The sequence below is a fragment of the Euprymna scolopes genome, chromosome 43 (assembly GCF_053919585.1).
Source record: "Euprymna scolopes isolate OS-2025 chromosome 43, ASM5391958v1, whole genome shotgun sequence".
In the NCBI taxonomy this organism is placed as follows: domain Eukaryota; kingdom Metazoa; phylum Mollusca; class Cephalopoda; order Sepiida; family Sepiolidae; genus Euprymna; species Euprymna scolopes.
Genome location: NC_136524.1, coordinates 48,977,825 through 48,996,188, shown reverse-complemented (window position 1 = coordinate 48,996,188; position 18,364 = coordinate 48,977,825). Strand labels below are relative to the sequence as shown.

Sequence of the window (18,364 nt, the reverse complement as noted above, 5' to 3'; positions counted from 1 at the left end):
GAGTTAACTACTTCAATAAACAACAAAAAACAAAAAAGAAAGCATTCTGTTTCAAGACGAGAAATACTATTTTTATCCACCATCAAGGTGAAAACCAAACAAAATAGGTGAGAATTGAAATAAATTTTTAGAACGATGAATAAAGCATACTACTATTCACATTTTTTTTCTTTTTTTAAGCTTGTCCCACCTCCCAACCCATGACTATGGCAAACATTTTTTATGGTCTGATGATATGATTTTTTTATATCCAAAATAAAATCTAGAAAATTTATACATTTGTTGAACCACAACTATTTCCCTTTTTCAAAAAAAACAAAATTCTACTTTTTTTTCTTTTTTTTTTTTTAAGGTGATTACATCTGAATACCCTGAAAAAATTTGGAGGAAACAAAAAAAAATATTTTAGAATGAAGGATCATTTTCACATAAATTTAATAAATTCACTCATTTCTGAGCTATTTTCTAACTTTCTAGCGTTTTAAGAACATAACTTTTTTTTTGTTTTGTTTTATGAGTTCTAAGAAATAACATCAAAAATTGAATGAAAATAAAAAATCTTTTCTAACCCTACCAGTAATCAGAAGTCGGGTGCCAATACCCCCCCCCCTCACACAGGCATATGCACAGAAAAAAAGATAAACAAAACAAGAAAATGTTTACATCTAAGATTTAATTAAAACTAATGTTCTATCTGGTCAGAAAGTAAATATATAGCTGAAACTGATCTCCCACTCTAAATTCTATCTGTTTTGCTTTTAGTTTCCTATAGTTTTTAAATTTGTTCACACATAATCACCTAAAAATGTAGAATATCATTTTTATGGAGGGGGCAGGGCTAGCATAAGGTGCTAATTACAATAATGCCAATAAACTAGTAGAACTATACGACATTGCTTGGAGCAAAAGTGTAACATAACTTCTATCCTTCTCTCTTTCTCCTCTCCCTAACCCCTCTCTTTTTTTTGTTCAACCCATTCCTCTTTCTATACATACACACACACATAATTTGAGTCAGCATCAGGGAAATAACAGAAAAAAAACAGCAAATTGATGGAGACCACTACGTATGACCATAAATTTTGCAACAGTCTTTATGTCAATGTTGAGAACAGTTGCCAATTTTTTTTTTTTTTTTTACAAAGGTGTCACCACTTATCAAGGCCTGGAGGCCATTCAAGAATAAGTGTTAATGAGTGTACAGAAGTCAATGGGAAAATAACAAAGTAATCCTTAGCTGTGGAAATTTGGTAAATTAGATTACTTAAAAGGACGGCTCATCAAGAACTTGATCATGCTGGATTTGAAGATGACCATATTGTAATCAGTTGGAAAGCATTCCATGACCATATTGTAATCAGTTGGAAAGCAGAAAACGGAAGAGAGTTCCATAGGCGTGCAGTTTTAAAAATGAAGCTTTGTTCATGGAATCTACATTTAGGTTTATGCACAGATAAAGAGTCGGGGAAATTATTGACAGTGGTTTCAGCTAGACTAGTGTTTTTTGTGAAAGTCCGACAAAGGGGAACTATAGATTGGAGCTCAGTTGAGCACTTGCCATGAAAATCACGATAAAGCAGAGACAGGCTCGCAACGTCTCTTCTGTAGGAACGAGGTTGCAGGGAAGAGAAAGAGCATCACCCACTAGGTTATGATGTCTATTTTGAACTTTGGATTGGATATAGTTGATGAAAGCTGCGAGTCGGAGACATTGGAAGTCATATTGAGATTTAGACCAGGTCGAGAGATCAAGATGAACTGATATGAACTGATAAACAAAATTAAGATATAGACGTTAGCGTTTGATTGATGAAGTGGTTTTATTTTTAACTAATAAAATCAAATTTTATGATTTTTAGTGACTTTAAATAGTAAATTGTATCTATTACAAGGTTGATTTTGATCTTGATAGTCTAAATTAAATTGTTTCCCCCTTATTTCTAAAGCGTTTATAAAAGATGGCGGATCAAAAAATAACATCTCGCTTCGTAATAAAATTTGATTCCCTTAGTTTAAAAAAAACTATTTGATTAATTTACATAATTTTTGAAATATGACATCTTCATTCTGCGACAGGGTACATACTAGTGTTGGGATGAGTAATCAGAATCGCCAATCGGAAAAATCGGAATATTTGACAATATCGGAATCGGAAAAATCTGTACCAATTTTCCGATGCCAAAACGATTCTTTTAATTGTCTTTTTTAATTTGATTTTGTTTAAAACAAAATCTTCCATTATTGGTAATAATGATACAATAATAAATATTTATTGATTTTAAACCACCAGTGAAGCTAAAATCGATAGATCTTCCCCCAAAAGTATATTTTTAAGTTAAATATTTAGAAATTGATAAAGAATCGGAATTGGTAATTGTATCAGAACTGGGAATTTAGTACGGAATTGGTAATTGTATCGGAATGGGGGGGGGGGTGAATAGTGGAATCGTCCCATCACTAATGCATACATCATAAAGTAGCCATATATCATGTTCGGCTTAACGTCCATTTTATATGCTGGCATGTGTTAGATGACAAAGACTAAATCCATACATATTAACTTCATTGAGTATCGTCTTTTTTTGGGGGGGTGGGGTTCTTTTACTGTTTCTATATGTACTTTTTTAAGTGTAATAGTATATCACTTTTTTTCATTTTTCTTTCTTTTTTTTTTTTTTTACAGACAAGCCATTTAAAATATTTTGAAAATGCTCAAGAAAATTGTCACCTTATATGTGTCCCAGTCACAACCTCATTAAATGGAGTTAGTATCAGTACAAAACTTATAAGTAAGTCCATTATTTACTTTCCACTAATATTGCACACCTTGATTAACATTTCAGCTTCCTTTTGTCTATGTCAGTGAACAACTTTCTCTCCATTGTTCTACTGATAAACCTATTTCCTCTTTTCTTTTTGTCATATTTCCTTTTCTCATTTCTCCTCCACTTCCTAACACTAGGAGAGGGGGCGTGCATGACTGGATAGAAGTCTTAGTTGATTTGTAAAAGAAAGGGGTTTACAACTGGAAAAAATTTGACAAAGTTTGGTTTTTGTCAAGAATTCCCCCTGTATTTAAAAACAAAAATAAAGAAAATTGTATGTTTCTAAAATTTTTCAGATAATGATTGATTATTCATATTATTTGGATTCTTCAGACTACTGTTCTCATCTTGAGTGTTAAGTTCACAACGTTTCGGTTGATGTAATCTTCGACCTTCTTCACATGTATTTTGTCAAACTCGGAGAATCTTTCTGTTGAACTTGGAAATTTGTACAGAATTTAAAAGGAACCTTTTATTTAATCCACAGAGGTAGCATCCTCTTGTTTTATCAGCCATGATCAAGTAGAAGTCTTAAGTAATTCAAAATTGTATTCTGAGTATCGCCTATGCTAAAGATTAAACCTTCAACATCCATAACAGTGTCACTTAAAATTGAATTTTTATTTAGTACTAGTCCCTTAAAGGGTAAGATAAAAAATGTTCAAAATAAAAAGTGATTTTGAGATTATATTGTCTTTTATTGTTTTGAGAAAACATTTTTTTAAGTGATGAGTGAAAAACATAAAACTAAGGAAGCCTCCAGAGCACTAATGCAAGTAGTAATTAAAATTAAGGAATTAAGGAGGCACTACTAAAACAAGTTTCTACTTCTCCCCTCCTCCTTAATGAGAAAATATTTTTTAAGTAAGGCTTGAAAAAAAAAAATTGTCAGAATCCACAGGAACGCTACTAAAACCAGTAAATATGGTTATAAATATGATTATAGTTACATATTGTATATTTATATTTAAATCAGTTTTTTAACTCAATGAGATTAAATTACATATATTTGTGATGGAAAACATATCTATAAATATAAAAGCGAAAATGTGTGTTTGTGTGTCCGCTAAAAACTTTCGACAGACACAACGAAAATTCACAAAATCTGTATCATATTGAAGCTCCATCCTTCGCTCAAAAAATTGGCCAAAAACGTTAATTTTTTTTCACCCCAAAATAGACAATTTTCGACAGGAGAGAGGGGGGGTCAACAAAAACCGTCCTCTCGTGACGACAACCGGTTCTACGCATGCGTCAGATGACGTCATGACCTGATTTACTTTAAATAGTTGAAAAACTGACTAAATTTCATGTACGTCGCGTTAGCTTAGTTGGTTAGCCATTCAGTTTAAGCCATTTTTCACGTGTTCATTTTTCTGGGGTTTTTGTTTTTTCGATTTTTACATTTAACATCGTTCGTTTGCCATACGTTAGTTTTTTTTGTGTTAAATAAATATTTTAATTAATATTTAAAAAGAATCGTGACAGTGGGGTGGGGGGGGTTCGCTTAAATATATTTTAATTAATATTAAAAAAGAATTGTGACAGTGGGGGGGGGTGTAAAATCCACTTAAATAAATATTTTAATTAATATTTAAAAAGAATCGTGACAGTGGGGGAGGGGTTCCGCTTAAATATATTTTAATTAATATTAAAAAAGAATTGTTACAGTGGGGGGGGGTAAAATCCACTTAAATATTTTAATTTATATTAAAAAAAATTGTGACAGTGGGGGGGGGGTTGTAAAATCCACTTAAATATGATATTTTAATTTATATATAAAAAAATTGTGACTTGGGTGTCATCAGCCATAATGGAAACCAAAAGCTACAGTCGTGAAATAATAAATAGCAGAAATGGAGGGGGTTGATAAGTGCACTTTAAAAACAAAAGATACGGTTAAAAATACGAAAATGCTGTGTCACAATGTAAAAACAGATGAAAATACAAAAAAAAAAAGTGTGGTAGGGCAGTGTAAAAAAAAAAAAAAGGTAAAAATAAACGTTTTTATACTTATCGTATTTAGATAGGATAGAAAAATCTTGTGTTTTAAAAAAAGAAACAATGCATGCCGGATGTAAACTCGCAAAAGATAAGACTGTAAGTGAGTACGTTATTCACCAGACACTGCTAATTTAGCTTTCTAAAACGAAAGAACAAAATGACCGTTCATGCATGCACAGTTTGCACGGGGGTGGGGGTAAAAGTTGGTAGAATCGAACCCGAAGCCCCGAGATGAAGTTTGAAAATAAAATCGGCCAGCCAGAATGACTTACTGAAAGATGTTTGAATTTATTTAAGTAAGAACCAGATTGACAGGTGCGCGCACGGAAGTCGTCAAGCGTTACGACAAGGACGATGTTTGTTTATTATAAGCAAAGTAAAAAAAGAAAACGAACATTAAAACTTAAGCGGGGAAAAAACACAAACTAACGTAAGGCAAACGAACGATGAAAACAAAAAAACGAACACGGGGAAAAATGGCTTAAATAAGCCTGTTTCGATATTAAAATTTTAAAAATCGGTGAGTAACCGGGTGTTTTTGGGTGTGTGGTCGGGGGTGGATAAGCGAAGTAAAAAAAAAAAAAAAAACAGAAAAACGAACATTACATGAAAAATGGCTTAAATAACACTGGTTCAATATTTGAATTTAAAAAATCGAAAAAAAAAAGACATCTCACACCACGATTCGAACCCAAAACGTTTAGATAACGAACCAACGCGCTAATCAACTGACCTAACGCGAAGTACATGAAATTTGTTCAGTTTTTCAACTATTTAAAGTAAATCAGGTCATGCCGTCATCTGGCGCATGCGTAGAACCGCTCGTCGTCACGAGAAGACCGTTTTTGTTGACCCACCCCCACCCCCGTCGGAAATTGTCGATTTTGGGGTGAAAAAGATGAACGTTTTTGGCCAATTTTTCAATATTTTTCGAGCGAAGGATGGGGCTTCAATATGATACCGAGTTTGTGAATTTTCGTCGTGTCTGTCAAAAGTTTTTAGCAGACACACAAACATACATACATACATTTTCGCTTTTATATATATACTAGCAGGGCTACCCGGCGTTGCCCGGGACCGTATAAACAATGAAAAAAAAAAAAGCAGATATTGAACATATGTTTTATTCTTAGGGGAGAGGAATCTTTCAGGGTGAGAGAGAGAGAGAGAAGATAAAGAGTGTGAGAGAGAGGCAGAAGAGAAAGTTGTTCCATCCTCTTTCCCAAATTTGACTACTGTTCACGTTTGAACTCTCATCGTCGAGTTGATCCTCGAGTTGCCTATTGGCCTTGATAAGTGCTAATATAGAGAGAAGAGAAACAGGATGAGAGAGAGAGAGAAGATAAAGAGTGTGAGAGAGAGGCAGAAGAAAAAGTTGTTCCATCCTCTTTCCCACTTTGAATACTGTGCACGTTTGAACTCTCATCGTCGAGTTGATCCTCGAGTTGCCTATTAGCCTTGATAAGTGCTAATATAGAGAGAAGAGAAACAGGATGAGAGAGAGAGAGAAGATAAAGAGTGTGAGAGAGAGGCAGAAGAGAAAGTTGTTCCATCCTCTTTCCCACTTTGAATACTGTGCACGTTTGAACTCTCATCGTCGAGTTGATCCTCGAGTTGCCTATTGGCCTTGATAAGTGCTAATATAGAGAGAAGAGAAACAGGGTGAGAGAGAAGATAAAGAGTGTGAGAGAGAGGCAGAAGAGAAAGTTGTTCCATCCTCTTTCCCAAATTTGAATACTGTTCACGTTTGAACTCTCATCGTCGAGTTGATCCTCGAGTTGCCTATTGGCCTTGATAAGTGCTAATATAAAGAGAAGAGAAACAGGGTGAGAGAGAGAGAAGATAAAGAGTGTGAGAGAGAGGCAGAAGAAAAAGTTGTTCCATCCTCTTTCCCAAATTTGAATACTGTGCACGTTTGAACTCTCAGCGTCGAGTCTATCCTCGAGTTGCCTATTGGCCTTGATAAGTGCTAATATAGAGAGAAGAGAAACAGGGTGAGAGAGAGAGAGAAGATAAAGAGTGTGAGAGAGAGGTAGAAGAGAAAGTTGTTCCATCCTCTTTCCCAAATTTCACTACTGTGCACGTTTGAACTCTCATCCTCGAGTTGCCTATTGGCCTTTATAAGTGCTAATATAGATAGAAGGGAAAGAGGGTGAGAGAGAGAGAGAGTAGATAAAGAGGGTGAGAGAGAGAAAGAGAAGAGAAAGAGGTCTAGAGAGAAGAGAGTGAGAGAGAGAGAAATATGGTGATAGAGAGAGAGTTAGGAAAGTGGTAGAGAGAGAGAGAAAGACGGCGAGAGAGAGAGAAGAGAAAGGGAGTGAGAGGGAGAGAAGAGAAAGACGGCAAGAGAGAGAGAGAGAGAAAGACGGCGAGAGAGAGAGAGAGAGAGAAAGACGGCGAGAGAGAGAGAGAGAGAAAGACGGCGAGAGAGAGAGAGAGAAAGAGTGCTTGGGAAAACTGCGACCTAATTTTCGTGTACATAAGCGGCCTGATACTGATACCCACCCCTCCCCCTTCAAGTTTAACAGAGTTAGAAAGTAAAAAGAAAATGGCTAAAGCTTTGTTTACATGTTTTACAAAGAGCAAATTCACCTTCGCCGGCAAAAAACTTCAAGCAAAAATAAAAACATTTTCCCTACGTCAATTTTCGTGTAATTTTGGGATTTTGCTTTTTGGAGTGCGATAAATCCGTTGGTAATAACGGTTCGAGTCGAAAACTAATATTTAACTGTGTTATAGTATCAATTACTCCTCGAAGGCAGTTTTTATGTACCTCAGCCGCAGCCGACATTTTACTGGGCTGACGTCACGTCACGTGACACGTAATGAATAACGTTAAAATGACAGGTTTTTTGGGGGGCCCCCCTGGGAGAAAAACGATCAGTTGACCCCCTTCTACTGGTCCGTTTGACGTGAAATTTCGATATTTGTCATCCGGGTGATGGAGCTTCAATATGATACCTAATTTGTCAACTTTGGTTGTGTCTGTCAAAAGTTTTAGCGTTACAAACAAACAAACATACATACATACATACACACAGATTTTTGGCTTTTAAATATATAGATAGACGAGCGAGGGGTACCCGGTATTGCCCGGGTGCTTGGAGGTGTGTGTGGAAACTCCGGGAGTGGTGGTGGTGGGGGGGGGGTGTTAAAAAAAAGTAAGTATGAGGATCGAACTCGAACCCTTAAAGTGTGAAACAAAAAAAGTGCGACGTTAACGATTGCCCCACCGCGATATGCTAACGGAAACACGTTTTAATTCATTTAATAAGTTTGACTGCGGGATTTTTATTTTCCCAAGATGTTATAGGAAAAAGACTAACCCACATGCGGCGAGCGACAAATGTTGAATATTTATCTTCCCGAAATCAAGCAAATTAAATAGACAGGCGAGCTTCGTTGTTAACTGTGAGATATTACAATTTATATGTGATATAAAAAGTTTTAAAAAGTTGTGAAACGACCGACCGCTTCTGAAAAATGCCTTTTGTAGACATACAGAAAAAGCGAACACACATACATACATACATACATACATTTTCGCTTTTATATTTATAGATAATATAGTGGAGGGGGCGGCGTTGCCCGGTCATAAAATAAAAAATTGTGACAATGGGGGTGCCTGGTCACAAAAAGAAAAAATTGTGGTGGTGGGAGGGTTGCCTGATCGTAAAATCAGCTTGAACATGATATTTTAATTTTTCCAGAAAAAGAAAAACTTGTGAAATCTGCTGAAGTATGATATTTTAATCTATATAAAAAAATGTGACTTGGGTGCAATCAGCCACAATTGAAACTGAAAGCAAGATTTTATATATATAGATATATAGAAGATTAATTTTTTTGTCTCTCCCCATGTAAACGAACTTCTATCCCCAATAAAACTTTTAAAACTGACAAGTTTCCTTGTGTATCCATGCATGAATTTTATTCGTCTTGAGTTAAACACTCACTAAACACCCACTAGACAATGTAACAATACAGATTAACGGCTACACGCATGGAAAGCGATGATGGAAAGAATGAATACTAGACCATATCTAAAAAGACTTATATTTAATTTAATTGTGTTTCTTGATTGCTCACCAACGATAACTCACAGGTGGTCAAATACAAATGCATGTCAAGACTTAATGAAAATGTTACAATAAAGCATTGATTCATTTTCTTAAAATAAAAGAATTATTTTCAATCAATTTCATTCATTTTTATATTTAATCCTGATTAATATTTGGTTCTTGTCCAGAATTTCCCCTATATTGCTATTTTATAGCAAAAAAAAAAAAAGAAAAATTTGTATAATGTACACACTGTTGACAAAAAAATATATCTTCTTCCAAAAAGTTACATAAATTGATCAAGTATTTTATTTCATAAAGAGAATCATTTTTAAACGATTAATGGTAATTTGTGGGCAATTACAACATAAATCTTGCAAGTCTTGAGTTAGTGTTTAGTTAACCCCCTTGTTATTTTTCAGTTATTTTCAAAATGGTGGGTGAGATGGTCACTTCTCCAATACTCATAAAATTTGATTTTCTTATTTAAAAAAATAAAAATACTTCATCAATTTACATGAGTTTCGGAATATAATATTTTCGTTTTATCACAGGTACATGGATCATACAGATTCTTTTTTTTATTTTTGTTTTTTAAAAAAAATTCTGGACAAGGACCGAATATTTTTTATTAGTCGTAAACAGAGAGAGGCGGCAGATTTTTTACCCTCGCAGTCAAAAGTTCTACTATCACTATCCAAATCCGTGATTACTTATTTAATAATAGATAGCATTTTCTTTAATCTCCAACAATGAAAAAGAGGAGTACTTTCTTTCTTGTCTTTCTTCCATTGGCTTTGGCTGAAAGGATGAAAAGAAGGGAAGAAAGTCAGAATTTTGTCTGTTATGGTCTTAAAGACATAGAGTCCATTTTTCTCTTATGTTTTAGTGCATTGTAAATAATATTGCAAGTCATTTACATCTCTCCTTCATATAATCGACTAACAAGGCTACTCAGCGTTGCCCGGGCCATATAAAAAAAGGAAAATCAAGTTATGTTTGACTACACTTGCTAAATGATTGTTTTAATTTATTTATTTCTACTGTGCGATAATTTATATCAGTTTGAAAAAAAAAAAAAAAAAATCTACTGATGTCTGATAACCTTAATGGTTATCGACTAAGAATTATATATCTTCTTAGAAGTATTTTGGATTTTATGCTTAAACGTTTCCTTTTTAATTTTATTTTTTGGCAGATACTCATATACTGAAGCCGTCTCCATATTTTAAGGGGTAAGTATTAAAACGTTTTGCGTATTCTAAAAATTTAATCCATCAAATCCTATCATCCAGCTTTGGACATAGGTTGCAAACCAAAGTTTCCCAATTATCATGATCCTAAAAAAGCATTTCAAACCGGCAACAATGTATGGCTAGTCCTCTTAACATCTGCCTCCAAGCTCCACCATGCTAGGTATTTCTTACTCTACCTCTCTCTCCTTCTGGGCTTCAAAAGAGGGCATATTTTGTTTGTTTTTTTGTTTTTTTTTTCAACTCCAAACAAGGGATATTGCCACTTGGAACGTAAAGGGTTGCTATTTGGTATTGTGCCTAACAGAGGGTTGTGGGGAGTTGAGCAATGAGATGTCTGTACACATTACATTTAAATTTGAGCAAGTTAATATACAGTCATGGAAGCAGGAAACAGGGAGTGAATTCCAAAGTCAAATTCAAAGCCTGAGAGAAGAAACTATTAGAGTAGATGGCTTTCCAGCAGCTAAGGACCTCAACAGTGTAGTGATGGGATTTTGCTGTTTTTTAGGTTAGTTGTACATTGAGGGGGCACAAGTGCTATGAGTTCATCAGAACACATTCCATTTAACTATCTGTAAAACAGGAGCAAGAATGCACATAATGGTGATAGGTCAAAGGTTGGAGCTTGGTCAACAGTGTGGGACTTATTAGATTTTAAACCCTGTCTTAGAGTGAGAGGCTAGTGGTAGATGAACCAACCCAGTTGTGGCAACACTACTCCATATATAGGCAAATTGTGGCTTTTTTTTTTTTTTTTTTTTTTTTTTTTTACAAAGGCATCACCACATTATCAAGGCCCAGAGGCCACTCAAGGATAAGGGTTAAAGAGTGTACAGTAGAAATTGGTCAATATAGTAATCATTAGTAATGAAAATTTGGTAAATTTAATAACTTATATGGAACGGCTCATCAAGAACTTATTTACTTTAGACTTGAACACAACCATATTGTAGTCAGCCGGAAAGCAGGAAAACGGAAGACAATTCCACAGGCGTGCAGTTCTAAGAAAGAAGCTTTGTTCATGGAATCTACGTTTAGGTTTAGCCACAGATAAAGAGTGGGGGAAATTATTGATAGTGTTTACAGCTAGACGAGTGTTTCTTGTGAAAGTTTGGCGAGGGGGGACCAAAGATTGAAGCTCAGTTGAACACTTTCCATGAAAATAACGATACATCAGAGACAAACTCGCAACATCTCTTCTGTGAGATAGAGGTTGCAAGGAGGAGAAAAGGACATCTCCTACGAGGCTACGAAGTCTATTTTGAACTCTATCAAGGCAGGACAAGTCCTTTCTAGCAGCTCCTGCCCAGATGTGGCAACAGTATTCCATCCTTGGACGTACCTGGCTCTTATATAGGTAGAGAATAGCATCAGCAGTGAGATATCTACTGGATCGATAGAAAGATCCCACCATTTTTCCAGCGGCCTTGGCAACAGATTTGATATACGTGTTCCATTTAAGATCAGGAGTAATGGTCAAGCCCAGAAGCTTGTCAAAACTTGAGGCCTCCTGAAGACGAGAGCCATTCATTTCAATTGATGACAAATGTGGATTAGAATGTTGATGATGTAAAGAGAGAAGCTTGGTTTTAGATGCATTAAAAGTAACCAGCCACTCTTTTCCCCATTGTACTACGTGCTCAAGATCAGAGGAGAGAGAATTGGAGAGAACTTGCTCGTTTACTGTCTTAGATGTGGTACCATAAATGGTAGTGTCGTCAGCATAAATGTCTACAAATGATGTAAGGATATGATTTGGAAGATCATTAATGTAGATCAGGAAAAGAGTTGGGCCCAGGATGGATCCCTGAGGGACACCGGCATTAATACTGTGAGCTTCTGATTTTTGCCCCTCAACTACTACTCTTATGAACCTATCAGAAAGAAATGATTTAATAATTGAGAAGACTTTTCCAGCTATACCATAGCTAGCGATCTTATGAAGTAAACCTTTATGCCATACCCTATCAAAGGCTTTAGATATGTCAAGAGCAATTGCTCTAGAAAGATTGCCACCGTCGAGAGATTTGCTAATCCTATGCGATATAACTGTAATGACATCTGCTGTGGATCTAGCAGAACGGAAACCATATTGAGTGTCACTAAGAAGGTTATTTTTGTTGAGATGTTTGATTACTTCTGTATTTAACACAGATTCTAGCAACTTACTCATGACGCACAAGAGACTTATTGGCCTGTACTGAGAGGGGGATGAGCGATCACCTGAATTCTTAAATACAGGGCATACTGATGAGGTTTTCCAGGGAGATGGGAAACTATTCTCCTTAAGACAACGTTTAAACAGTTTTGTAAGTATGGGCGCTAATTCAGGTTGAAGTTTTTTGAGTACTATAATTGGAATACCATCAGGGCCAGTTGCTTTACTCGAATCAAGGTTTTTGATTAGCTTCGCAACATCACGTACAGATATACGTATATCACATAGCGTGTTTTCTGATACAGGAGGAAATATTGGGGGTTGTCGGTCTTGGTCGCAAAGGGTAGAATTTGCTGCAAAGTTCTTGACAAAGAGTTTGGCTTTGTCTGATGCTGACGAGATTACCTCAGGTCCATTGATAATAGTTGGGATGGAGCACACGCTTCTGTTCAGGATTCTGTTTGCTATTTGCCAAAACTGGTGGGAACCAAGCCGCTGCTCAGCTACTTTGGACTTAACAGATTGAGCATACAACTCTCTTGCGTTCCTTATTACTTTCTTACAATGGTTGCTGGCAGTCCTGAAAACGGCTTTAGTTTCCATACATCTATTACGTTTGAAGCAGTGGAAAAAGTGATTTCTGTGCGCAATGGCAGCAGCACATTCTGGAGAGAACCATGGCTGGCTGTTAGGTTTTTTCTGAAACTTTTTAGAGGGTATGAAATGGTCAATACCTACAATTAACCATTCAGTTAGGTCTAATACTATAGAGGACACATCCTTTTTAAACATGGAATGCAGAGGTAGATCAGATATAAATGTACGGAAGCTATCCCAGTCAGCCTTAGTGTATCGATATACTGTACGATGAAGAGGTACATCTGGGGACTTATTACATTTCATTTTTATCTTAATTGATACAACAGAGTGGTCGGAAGATCCAAGAGGCGACAGAACAGAAACTGAACATAGTTCAGGGCAAGTTGTGAGAAAAAGGTCTAGTAGGCTCGCATACTGGCCATCATTATCGGGCACACGGGTAGGTTCCTGAACAATCTGAGTGAGGTCATAGGCAATGGAGAAATCATGACAGAACCTCCCCTCATCATCGGTCTTGTTTGAGTGGGTCAACCATTCAACGTTGTGAACATTGAAGTCTCCACATACGTGAATGTTAGCTGAAGGATAAGTAGAAAGGACTTGGTCAATTTTCTCAGATATGCTTTGAAAGATAGTAACTCCACTGTTGTGGGGGCGATAGAGAGTAAATATAAATGCAGTAGTGTGAGCTAAAGCAACCCGGAAGCACATATAGGGTAAGTTAGGATCTTCCCTGGAGATGTCCCTCCCACATGGAAAGCTATCTTTAATATAGGCACATATTCCATGCCCATGGCGATCTTGGGGGTCAGATTTAGAAGTTAAGTTAGAGTATCCTGAAATTGCAAACTCATCTAGGGAAATAGCCTGTCCAATGCCAGTTTCACTTAAAAATAAAAGGTCTGGTTTAGTCTCCTGTAATTGGGTTTCAACCTCTGGAAGGTTAGAACGAAGACCCCTGATGTTGGAGAAGGAGACATGGTAGTAGGGGTCTACGTTGGAAGTTGGGGAACCGGGTTTAATCGTGTATTTTTTCTTGAAACTTGTCATGATGAAATTTTGGAATTTGTGGACTAGGTCGACAGATTTACTTAGAGCAGGACAGAGAGGGGAAATTAAGAGAGAAAAAGACACGAAGAATTTTTTTTATTTTTTATTTGTAGTTAATGATAAGGTAAAGCCGTAACAATTACCCACTAGTATGGCATCGAGAGGCCCCACCAGAAGCTACTGCATGGTCCAGAATCCATTCACCAAATGGCAATACAGCAGCCCCAGTACTTTGCACCTGCTGATAGGACAGCCTCCTTAGTGGTTAATCCAAGGTTCGGGTCCCTGACTATCAGGCGGATAACGTCAGCCCAGACAAAACGTTTACCTCCAGCACCCTTACTAGTGACATGGCTACAAGGATAGACATAGAAACAGAAAATTTCCGCCATCTCAGCCAACTGTTCGCAAAAATACTGCCAACCTAGAAAACAGCTTTTTCTTCTCCCTTTGTCCGAAAAATCACTCATTTAAAAAAAATGAGGACTGAGGGACAAATAAGAAGAAGCGAGAGTAACAGGAGCTGCCGATAACGCATCCACAATACGTTTTCTACTCTCCATTTGTAAAGATATAGAATACACTCTGGTGTGAGTTGATTTTTTTAGCACAATGAAGGGAGCCTACCTTCTTTGCAGTAATGTCCTGAATGTTCCAATTCATATTGTCTATGAATGCTAGCCGTTGAATTTGGAAGATGGGCTCTCAGGTAGAATGTTATTTGTCATGGCAATCGGTGGTTGAGAAGGTTTTTTTTTTTTTTGTAGTTGTTAAAAGAAAGAAGCTTAGTCTTAGTAGCATTGAATGTTACCATCCATTTACGGTCTCATTACGGATTATTTTCTAAAACCAAGATTACACTTATATACTCTGCCAAAGATATATTAGAATATAAATTGCCTTGGATATGTGTACATTTGTATTAGATGGATAGCTTTGAAGAATGTGATCACTTGTTCCAAAACCAAGATTACACTTATATACTCCGACAAAGATATATTAAAATATAAATCTCACCTGTTTGTTTGAATGTATGTATGTATATCTGCCTAAAACTTTTGACAGAGGCGATGAATATCCACGAGATCGGTGTCATTTTGAAGCTTGACCCTTCGGATGACAAATATAAAAAAACTTGGCAGTTTTCTACAAGGAGGGGGTCGATATTTTGCAAGCCATTTTTGCAAATCATCATATCGGTTGGATTGACTTTGCCTAACATTCCAAACTTCCGGTCGCGTCATAGAGTAAAGGTAAGATGTCAGATTTTCTGTCACTTTCTTTTCCGCCTTCGCGGCATGGGTTTGAGCCTGTCTACTACCACTTTTTTTTTTTTCTCAACACACACCTTCAAACATACGGGCAACGATGGGCACCCAGGCTAGTATTAAAATATAATGCGATATGCTTATCAGTTTTTATTTTTATGCATTATGAGTCACTGCTTATCAAGACAGAAAGCCACTTGAGAATAAGGGTCAATGAGTTTTATGTAACTGATTGAAACTGGGCAGAACTTGATTATTTAAGAGGATGACACGACAAGAACCTGTTAACATTGAGCTTGAAAACGAGCGTGTTATAGTCAGCTGGGAAGCACTCCCCTGATATTGTGTTAGATGGGAAGTTCTTAGGAATTAACTTTGCTCGTGTTAAGTTCCAATTAGTTTTATGTATGCAGAACGGAAGGAAAAATTATTTACAGTGCTGCGGCAGAATTTAATTATGAACAAAAAGAAAACTGTACACATTCACGGTTCAACCCGAATAACAAAAAAAAAAAAAAAAAAATTACAAAAAAATCTTTGATGTACATACCCATCACTGAACAAAAATGTTGTATTCCCAAAATCATGTAACCTGATCAAGTAGTTGTTTTATAAGAGAATTTTTTTTTCTATGTTCAGTCATTTATGTGAAATCGTTAGCATTACAAGGTTGATGTCGCAAATTTGAATTATTGTTGATTTATCTACCCTTGTTTTTTTTTTTTCAAGATGGTGACGCAAGTCAGCCCCTATTTGCTTACTCATAAAATTTGATTTTCTTAGTTAAAAAAGTTTTAAATTTCATCCAAAGCTCATGCAGCACACGTACCTTATATATATACATTTATATCATTACAACTTGTCGAAATTTCGGGTGCATTAAAATTCACTATATTTTAATTTTTTAAATTATATACAGTTTATTAAATACTGAAATTAATTTGGAGTGAAATTGTTATTATTTTATATTATCTTAGTCTATTCTATATTTTGTATCATTATTTTTTATATTTCAGCGGGGGGGGGGGGGTCATGAAATATGCTTAATTATATTTTAATTCATGCAGCTTTTGTATCTATTATTACAGAACCAATTCTCTATTGAATATTATATTGTATCTAATATATAGTACTGATTTCAATAATTAAAAAAAAATGACTTGGGTGCCATCAGCTAGAATCAAAACCAAAACATTTCGCACTCCAACCGCATTCCCGACTATTTGAATTATCATAAGATAGATCATAAAGATTTAAAATTGAACCACTTCAAGCTATGAATGAATTTGCACATGTGCAAAAGTAACAGAAATATGTTGGCAAGTTGGAATAAATAGTTTGCATTTCAATTTGCCAATATATTTCTGTACACGCTATTCATCCATCCAAACAAAGATTTTACTTATTATAAACCATCCTTGATGTTTGATTACTATTTCCTGAAAGCCATGTTTATTCTCGGAAGAGTTTCCAATGGGTAGCTGTTCTGTGCAAGTCCTGGAGATGAAGAATTTCCAGAGGGTAGCTGTTCTGTACAGGTCATGGACTATAATTTTTCAGACAAAGAGCAAAAGATCCTTCTTGCGTTGGTACGAAAAAATTATGTGCTGGAATGTTAAAACATTCAATATTTTTATGGAGCAATTCTGGCCTCTGATTGGTTGCTAGCAGAATGTGGCTCAATTTGATTGGTCAGTTCCTAGTTCTTAGTGTCTATAAGTAGAATGTTCCAAGTTTCAGTGATCATGCCCTTGTGGGGGACCCGGTGTGCAGTTTATATACCGGTTGTATAGCTGGATCTCCGCTTTGTGGGCTGCGTATATGAACCGGTTCAATAAGCTGGATAGTTGGAGGTTGTCCTTACTAGGACAGTGAAATAAAGAAAACAATCAACATAAGTGCATGTGTTATGAGTACATTAAAGACATTGAAATGAAGCACGCTGAAATAGGATCATATATTTACATATGTACAAGGAATATTTATTTACACAGAAAGGTTACGAACGTTACAGAGTGTTTTTGTGTTTATAACTAGCATGCATGTAGATAAACGTTCGTTGTATGTATGCGTGCGTGAATGTATGCAAGAGTTCATCAAAGCATACGTTGGAAGTTCATTGTGCATGTAAGAGTTTGTTTATACAAATTTCATACCTGTCTTGAGGAAAGATAAATGCCCTGTCGAGGCATGGATGTAATTTGCGTGGCACTCACATTTGAGGTTTGAATTGAAGGCATACTCGTGTTGTTAGTTCCATGTCTCGAGTGGAAAGAGAAAGAAGAGAGAGAGAGAACGGAAGAGGAAATGGAAAGCACCACATGTTGGGCAAAGTGGAGGTTACATGGGTGATAACTGATGCGTTGGTTAAAAGGTGTATGCATGGATGTGTGTGCGGTTTTCTTAAATGCATGTTACATTAAAAAGTCATGTTCCTATACCCTCATTTATCAAAAATGTTGCAACACGTAGTTTAAGAGTTTATTGGTTAAATATTTATGTGCACACACACACACACACACAGACATACGGTTGGAAATTACTTATATACCATACATTACAACCATGTAATCCTTACAGCCACCTACCTAGAAAATGCTGCTGTCAAACCGGACATAGTTATATGGAATAAGTCAGAGAGAGTTGCAACCTTGGTTGAAGTGAGTGTCCCTAATGATGGAGGTCTGAACAGAGCTGAAATAGAGAAACAGACCAAATATCAAGGTCTCATGTATGATATGAAAAGAAACTGGAATCTTAGGGAGATATCAACCATACCAGTTATTATAGGTGCCACAGAGCTTATGAAGAAGAACCTGAAGTCCTACCTAATATTCTTGGTGAACAAAGTGCAAAAGAGATCCAGACAATTGCACTTAAGGGAACAACAAGAATACTAAAAAGAGCTCTCATTTGGTTTCAATAGAAAGCAGGTCAATGTTGGCAGCTGGTTTGGCTGCCCCATACGTTTCAAAGAAAGAAAATTAAAAAAAAAAACAAAAAAACATACATGCATCTACTGTTTTACTTATATAGATTATATATTATTTTTATATTTAACTAGCCTGTGTACCCGGCGTTGCTGTTGCATCCATTGCCAAACCGGAAGTGACAAAGGTTTAAATTAAAGCTAGTCAATCAA

At 36.1% G+C, this 18,364-nt stretch overlaps 1 protein-coding gene across 1 annotated transcript in view; it reads left to right on the top strand.

Annotated features, from left to right (window-relative positions):
- Positions 1 to 18,364, top strand: part of LOC145268334 (ankyrin repeat domain-containing protein 27-like) — a 93,460-nt gene that overhangs the window by 17,964 nt on the left and 57,132 nt on the right. Inside the window, exons 2-3 of the mRNA XM_080123828.1 lie at positions 2,684 to 2,789; positions 10,089 to 10,125. Coding sequence (XP_079979954.1) covers positions 2,684 to 2,789; positions 10,089 to 10,125 — 143 coding nt within the window. The remainder of the gene's footprint in view (positions 1 to 2,683; positions 2,790 to 10,088; positions 10,126 to 18,364) is intronic.